The sequence below is a fragment of the Amborella trichopoda genome, chromosome 9, assembly GCF_054954075.1.
Source record: "Amborella trichopoda isolate Santa Cruz 75 chromosome 9, AtrichopodaSantaCruz75HAP2 v2.0, whole genome shotgun sequence".
In the NCBI taxonomy this organism is placed as follows: domain Eukaryota; kingdom Viridiplantae; phylum Streptophyta; class Magnoliopsida; order Amborellales; family Amborellaceae; genus Amborella; species Amborella trichopoda.
This window is the reverse complement of record NC_142344.1, coordinates 4266319-4273552: the sequence shown is the minus strand read 5'-3', so window position 1 is coordinate 4273552 and position 7234 is coordinate 4266319. Positions and strand designations below refer to the sequence as shown.

The 7234-nt window shown below is 39.2% G+C and overlaps 1 protein-coding gene across 9 annotated transcripts; it reads left to right on the top strand.

The window, feature by feature from the left end:
* The first annotated feature begins 301 nt into the window (after positions 1-301).
* Positions 302-6546, top strand: LOC18445379 (uncharacterized). Of its 9 annotated transcripts, none has more exons than XR_016041068.1 (7): positions 302-611; positions 752-1236; positions 1347-1423; positions 1560-1596; positions 1849-1975; positions 2387-2701; positions 6098-6546. XR_016041068.1 is itself a non-coding variant. In XM_088847219.1 (7 exons), the coding sequence occupies exons 2-7, from the start codon at positions 1110-1112 to the stop codon at positions 6440-6442; spliced, it is 960 nt and encodes a 319-aa protein (XP_088703345.1). In that variant the 5' UTR covers positions 302-611; positions 752-1109; the 3' UTR covers positions 6443-6546. The 9 variants fall into 9 exon arrangements, 8 of the variants coding, with proteins under 8 accessions (XP_088703345.1, XP_088703343.1, XP_088703340.1 ...); XM_088847219.1 differs by having other exon boundaries at positions 2455-2701; XM_088847217.1 differs by having other exon boundaries at positions 2452-2701.
* The last annotated feature ends 688 nt before the right edge of the window (positions 6547-7234 follow it).

Sequence of the window (7234 nt, the reverse complement as noted above, 5' to 3'; positions counted from 1 at the left end):
TTATTTTTATATTTAATTATAAAATTTTAAATTAAAAAATAATTAAAATAAAATAGATCTATAAATATATGAAAGTCTTAAAAATAGACGGTCAAAATAATGTACTACGAGATGTATTATTTTTAAAACTTAAAATCTTTTTTTTTTTAAACATTTTTACATCTTAGATGACAAGGATTGATTAGAGGGTAATTCAACATTAAAACAATATTTTTTGATGGATTTTTAGGTGCATACGTAATTCTACATTTTTCGAGTTCCACACTTATGTAAAAAACATAATATAGAGAGAAGTTAACGTGTGATGATGTTATAAATACAATTTTATACAGAAGGCTTAGAGAGAGAGAGAGAGTTACGTGCTGTGACACCCAAGCTCCAAGTCTCAATATTCTCTAGTTTATATTTTACATTTTCAGTGTTTTTGACCTTTTCAAGAAAGAATTTCAGATTCTTGTATGGTATTTGTCGTAGATTTAAGCAGATAATAAAAAAATGAAAAGGTAAGGGAAGGGGGTTGGGGTTTTGTGGTAAAAGGTCAAAGGCAAGGCAATGATGGGGGAGAGGAGATCGGCAGCTCGTGATGGGAATTTCTGAACCAGGCGGTGGTGGTACTTCGAATTCTTTCTCTCTCTAAAACGATAACCTTTTCTCTCTCTATCCTCCATCTATAATTAAGTACCTTCACGCCTTTTCGCCCTTTCTCTCTCTACCCCTAACTCTGGCAAAACCCTTTCTGCGTGTTTTACAGCGGATGCCATCTGAACCCACGACAATTTCAACGGATATGGATACCCTCCGTGACTCAGAAACTCCAAGTAATTTTTAGAGAGAGAAACCCTGCAAGAGAGGAGAGAGAGAGAGAGAGCTGTAGGGGAGAGGAGAAGCGAGTGTAGTGTTATTGCTAGAGAGAGAGAGAGAGAGAGAGAGAGGGAGCTTGGTTTGGTAGGGATTTGTGTTGATTCGTTTTAGAGAGAGAGAGAGAGAGCTGTAGGGGAGAGGAGAAGCGAGTGTAGTATTATTGCTTGAGAGAGAGAGAGAAAGAGAAAGAGAGGGAGCTTGGTTTGGTAGGGATTTGTGTTGATTCATTTTAGAGAGAGAAAGAGAGAATGGGTACTTGTGGAAGAAATGGAGCGGTGAGGCAGTACATACGATCGAAAATACCTCGTCTGAGATGGACGCCTGAGCTCCACCATTCCTTTGTTCATGCCATACAAAAGCTTGGTGGCCAAGACAGTAAGTCTCTCTCTCTCATCAAAGTTTTCAGTCTCTTGTTTCGATCAAATGTTTCTCTCTCTCTCTCTCTCTCTTAATTAAGCAAAGATTTTTCTTTGGTTATTTTGCAGAGGCCACACCGAAGCTTGTGCTTCAGCTGATGGATGTGAGGGGCTTAACAATATCCCATGTCAAAAGCCATTTACAGGTTCAAAACCCCAAGCTTCAATGAATAAACCACTTGGTTTTTCCTTTTTCTTTGCTTTTCAATTTTTTCTCGGCTAATTACCTGGTTGATCATCCATCGATTCATGTTTCCATTTTTTTTTTGAGTTTCTTATCAGATGTACAGAGGCATGAAGAGTGACTCAAGCAGACACGGTCAGGCCTTCTCTCCTCTCTCTCTCTCTCTCTTCGTTTAATAATGTGCATCTCTCTCTCTCTTAGTTTAATATTGTGCAAGTTTGCATCACATCTCCCTCAAAAGCCTCGAATCAATCCTTCTCCTCTCATGGTTTAATGGTTTATTTACTTTATAAACTTTATAACTTTATTTTATATCTGCCATAAAAGTTTCTTATGTGTTTCGGTCTCCCTCTCTTGTTTAATAATTTTTTTTTTTTATATCCCCAGCTTGCCATGCTAGCCAGACAAGCAAATATATGGAAGAGGAGGAGAGCAGTATCATCTCATCAGTAAAAGAGGTCCCAACAGATTTCGATTCTCTCTCTAATGTTTACCACCCTCTCCAGCCCAAAGGGTGAGCTCTCTCTCTCTTCTTTTCCAGGAACGAACAAAGAAAAAACCCCAAAATTCATCCATTTCTTTCAACAACTCCGCACGTCTCCCAATAACAAAAGTTACAATTGCACTGGTTATTTTCAAAATGAAAGAAGATCAGGATTTGTCCCTAGTTCTATTTTAGTATGTTTGAAATCCCACCATTCAACTTTTTCTTCGTAAAGCGCTGTTGTACCTTCTCTAATTTCTGGGAGATTTAGGAGCACTTTCTCTCTCTACAGATTTACCCCCCTCTCTCTCTCTCTAGTCTCCTTTTTTTTTTTTTTTTTTTCCCTTCATGTTTGGGATTTTGGGGTCTATTCCGTTTTTCCCGAGGTTGGGGTGCTCTCTCTCCTTTTTCTCTCTCTAAAAATCTGACTTTTTGTAGTAGTGCCTGTTACATTTCAGACCTGCTGATAATTACTACGTTCAAATGCGTGATTCCATGTGCGGTAGCAGCGGAGCATGTGGCGGTCAAAAGGGAATGGTCGGTATTGATAATTCGTTGGCGATGGCTTCTTCTTCTTCTCCTTCACTCTACTCTGCTGATAATTACTCGGATGAGACCACCATGAAACAGCAGCATGAGGCAGTAATAAAAGGTTTATTGTACACAAAGATGCAGAGAGATGGCCTTGACTCACTGCTTACTCCCCATCATCGTGATATTCTCAAGTACAATGCACAGGCTGCGTCTCATTTCCAGGTACTCTCTCTCACTCTCTCTCTAAGATGCCATTTTAAATCTCATTGGTAGTGATGGGTTTCCCTCTCTAGAAAAGGAATGGCATGTTTGGAAAAGCCTGCCTACGTGGTCTCTCTCTCTCTCTCTACAGGTTTTTGGCATTTGGAATCTCTCCACACCTGCCTGATGGGTCTCTCTCTCTCTAGAGCCATTTGAAACTCTTTCTCTTTCCTCCGAGCAGAATCATTTTGTGTCCATTGTCTCTCTCTTCATTCCTGATCCTCTCCCTCTAGCTATTATGTTATGGCGTGTGCGTTGTTGCGTTTGCCACTTCTGTCTAAAGTTTGTCTGCACACTATTCGTTGCACACCTTCGATTGGTTAAAGCGTCTGTAATGTCAATATCTCTCTTACTTGTTCTTTTTACATTGGTAAAAATGAATTTCCTACACCATACGTGGATAACTTCCAATGCTCCACGCCTACATGTGCGTGGTTTCTCTCTCTAAGATGTGAAAAGATAGGTGTGGCATCTCTTTCTCTCTCTAAATTGTAAAAGACACCCATACACGTGTGTGACCATCTCTCTCTCTCTGAAATGTCACACGAATACATGTGTGTGGGCATCTCTCTCTCTCTCTCTCTCTTCTATGTTGTTGTGGAGCATTTACACTCGGCTTTCAATGAAACAAAAATTTGTACGTGGCCAATCGATACCTTGGTTTCTTAAATTTCATAAACCACCGCATTCAATCTTACACTTGGCCAAACTTCGATGTATATGACTCGGCTGAGTCTTATAAATGTCCAAAATCGGTGTCCGTCTTAAGTCTCAAAAGGACTCAGCGAGTCAAAAACCTAATTCTTGCCCTTCTTGCTATAGTGGGAAAGGATTTTGTCAGATATGGATGGTTAGGTTTGTCTTTTTGGCTTTGTATCCTTTTTCACATTGCCCCATTCAGGTGATTTAAGTTTCTATTTCTCCTTTTGACTAATTAAATTCAGCTTTAGCTGCTAAAAAGGAGAGGAGAAAAATAAAAAGAACAAAAACTCGGACGGGTCTAGTTGCACCTGGTGCATGGGCTCAGCAACATGCAGAGCCTAGGACCATATGCAAATAAACTGGTCGAGTTTGGCCTTTTTCTCTTCATATCGTCATTCAAGCTTTATCCCAATTATTTCCGGTTAAGTTGGTTTACGGTTCTTTTTCTCAACTAGCTGCAGCAATCATAGTTCGCGGTTCTGCTCTATGAAGGACCGTACCCATAGTGAGGCCATAAGTCCCCATGACTTTTCTCACTACTTCTAACCATGTCCTTGTGGGCTTAGTTTTTTTTTAGCCTTCCACATGAACCACCTCGCACCTCCTAACATGGGCAAACCACTTAAGTCTATTTTCTCTCATTTTATCACTTAGTGAGTCATACCTAAGTTCACGCTAATATATTCATTTCAAATTCTATTCTTTCTTGTCTCGCCGTTTATTCATCTCAACATCCTCATCTAAGGTATGCTCATCCAATAGTATGTTGTTTATTGACCAGCCAACATTCTGCCCCATAAAACAAAGCTGGTCACACAGCTATCGTATAGACCTCACCTTTCAACTTTATTGGTATGCAGCAATCGCATAAAACTCTGGTTGCACATCTCCACTTTGCCCACCCAAATCTAATTCTATGCGCGATATCTTCATCATTCTTTCCAATTTATTGGAGAGTTTGGCCGGTTCCTATTGTTTTATTGACTTTTTGGTTAGTTGAGGCCAAGTCTATCACTATGACCTGAGACCTTTGCGAGTTCTGTCAGAGTCCATGGTTTCCTACATTGTCAAAAACTACCAGTCCCATTACCTCTACATTAGCTGGGGAGAACTTTAGAAGAGAAAGGGTGTAGAGATAGCTTCAAATTGATGAAGGAAGGAAATGGCAATAATGAGCATGACATTGATTATGGAAATGAAGAGCAAGTTGGAAAGCACATGCTCGCATGAAGGAAGAAAATGGCAATGATGAGCATGACATTATGGAAATGAAGAGCAAGTTGGAAAGCACATACTTGCCACTGTATAAACAAAGGATGAGTATTTGGATAAAGGAATTTTTCCCTAATTCGAAAAGAGTACAAGCTTTGTTTGGAAAAGCAGTCGAGCGCATGCAATGTAGCGATTGACTTGGCTGTTATGGCAAAGAAAATTCAAGGCAAGTGATATTGAGCCAGAACAACTAATGTGAATATCACCTATGTGTGTAATTTGACTGATGGAGGTGTTTGTTGATTTAAACAGTGAGTAAAATCTTGTTTTCAACTCGGAAAACTTGCCATATCTACTCAACTTGACAAGTTGCTGAGCTTTGTCACTAAGAAGCTAGGTGTATCGAGTTTTATATATAAATTTAGACTTGGTGACCACCTGGCTCAGATAGCGCCATAGATGCATCTATTTTCTTCTTTTTTTTGAACCTTTGAAATACTTTACTCCACGGAACTCTTCTGAGTCATTGTTTTACTCTGCAAGTCGACTTGGTTTTTGCAAGGACTGTGTCATCTGAGAATTTTGGGGTTTCGAACACTAGTTTGAAACTTTGAACTGAAATCAATTGAGAAACGTGACCAATTTCCATGATCTAGAGGGAACTCTGATCCAGAATCCAAGTTTAAATCTCATTGGACCTTATTACGGTTTGAGCTCTCGGTTTAGTGGTTAGGGTGTTGGGCTCAAGAATGTCTCAGGTTTGATTCCTTGAGAACTTAACTGACTAACCCAGGAACAAAGAAACTTGTGATTCAAGGAAAATATATTACATGCATTACGGGTGATGGGATATCTGTGAATCTGTCTCAAGAAAGGTTCTTATTTTGAAAAATTCTCTTTGTACCCAAAGCCAACAGGATATTATTTTCACCTTACAATTTAGGAGGGAGCGTGACAACCGGAGTATACAAATTTGCAAATAGGGACATGTGACCCTAACGACCTTTTGAATGGTGAAAAGGTTGCCAACCTTCTGAATGCCAAAATGGTTGATATGGTGAAAAAGCACACTGTGGTTTTAGAATTTTGGTTTTGCCAGGCTTCTAATGGTGCTGTTCACATTTCACGGTGAAGTTAGCATCTAAAAAGCCTCGAAGTACTCAGTGTCTGTCGCTATTTAATTATATAAAGCTTCTCATTGAGATTAGATACCTTTTCTATTTCCCACAATTCAATCAGTTTATCCAAGATTTTCGATTTCAAAGTTCTCAAGGAGAAGGCACTCACTCTCTCAAATGTTTGGTTTATCATGAATTCATGATGAAGATCACAAGTCACTTTCAAAAAAAGATGGAAAATTAGATGGCATATGCTTTGATTTTTGCTTCTCCTTTTGGTGCATGTTTTGAGACTAATCCATCAGCATAATTTAATTGATGACAGGACACTGAGCTGAACCATGAGCATGGACCGACAAGAAAACGCAAATTCGACCCAAAGAACGATAACAGATACGATCCATTTTCTTCCCAGTTTTGCAAGGAGTGGAACAGGAAGGAAGAGGAAGAAGTTGGCGATTGCACACTATCTTTATCGATTTGCCCCAGATCCACAAAGGGATATTTTACGAAGAGTAATGCCTCATCCAACAGTGAGAACAGTGAAGCAGCCTCATCACATTCCAGGTTAAGTTTCAGAGGAGGCACAGGTCGTTCTTCTTTGGAAAAAAATGAAATAAACTTAGACCTTAGCATATCTATGTACGCTACATGCAGGAAACAGGAATAGACCAAATATATAATCTATTTATCTTTCGTAGACCTACATCTCCCCTTTATGGCCATTATGGAATTCCTTATCTTGTAGATGAAATAAATGCTTAATGCTTTAAATTTTGGCCTAGTAGAAGAATACTCGGTGCATGTTCATGTGGACATTGGCAAATTTTTTAGTAGTTGGAGTTTAATATTTTGTTATTAGTATATATATATATATGCTTTTGTTTATATGCTTAGCCAAATATATGGTTTTATTTATAGTGGGAACAGAAACTCAGCTCATGGTCCAGATGTTCACGGCTCATGAATCCTGGCTTACACCTGTTAAATCAAGTGGAAAATTAGATTAGTTTGGAAACTGTTTCTCCATTTTCCTTGGGTTGCTTTGAAACAGGAGTCCTATTTCCCATGGTTGCAACAATTCTTTATGCTATTTTGACACGGGGATTGTGTACAATGAGAGCATTGACTATTCGCACAAACCCATCATTCCATGTCCAGCCATCAGATGTCAGCAAGGACGGTTGGGGAGTCTCATTTCTCCACTCAAAGTCTATCAAATTGTCCTGATGGATTTGAGGGTGGAAACAACACGCCCCAACTATTTGTTGTTGCGTCTTATGGTTGAGCGAGTCTCACAGGACTATGCAAGTTAGTGTTGTGCACTCATTTGTATTCATTTCACTACCATTTGTAAAACCTTACATCCAGTTTGTCTTCCAACATGGAAGGATAAGATACATGAAAGGAGATGGTAGGCTAAGCAAGAGTATGATATTGGGTACTTATATATAACATCCAC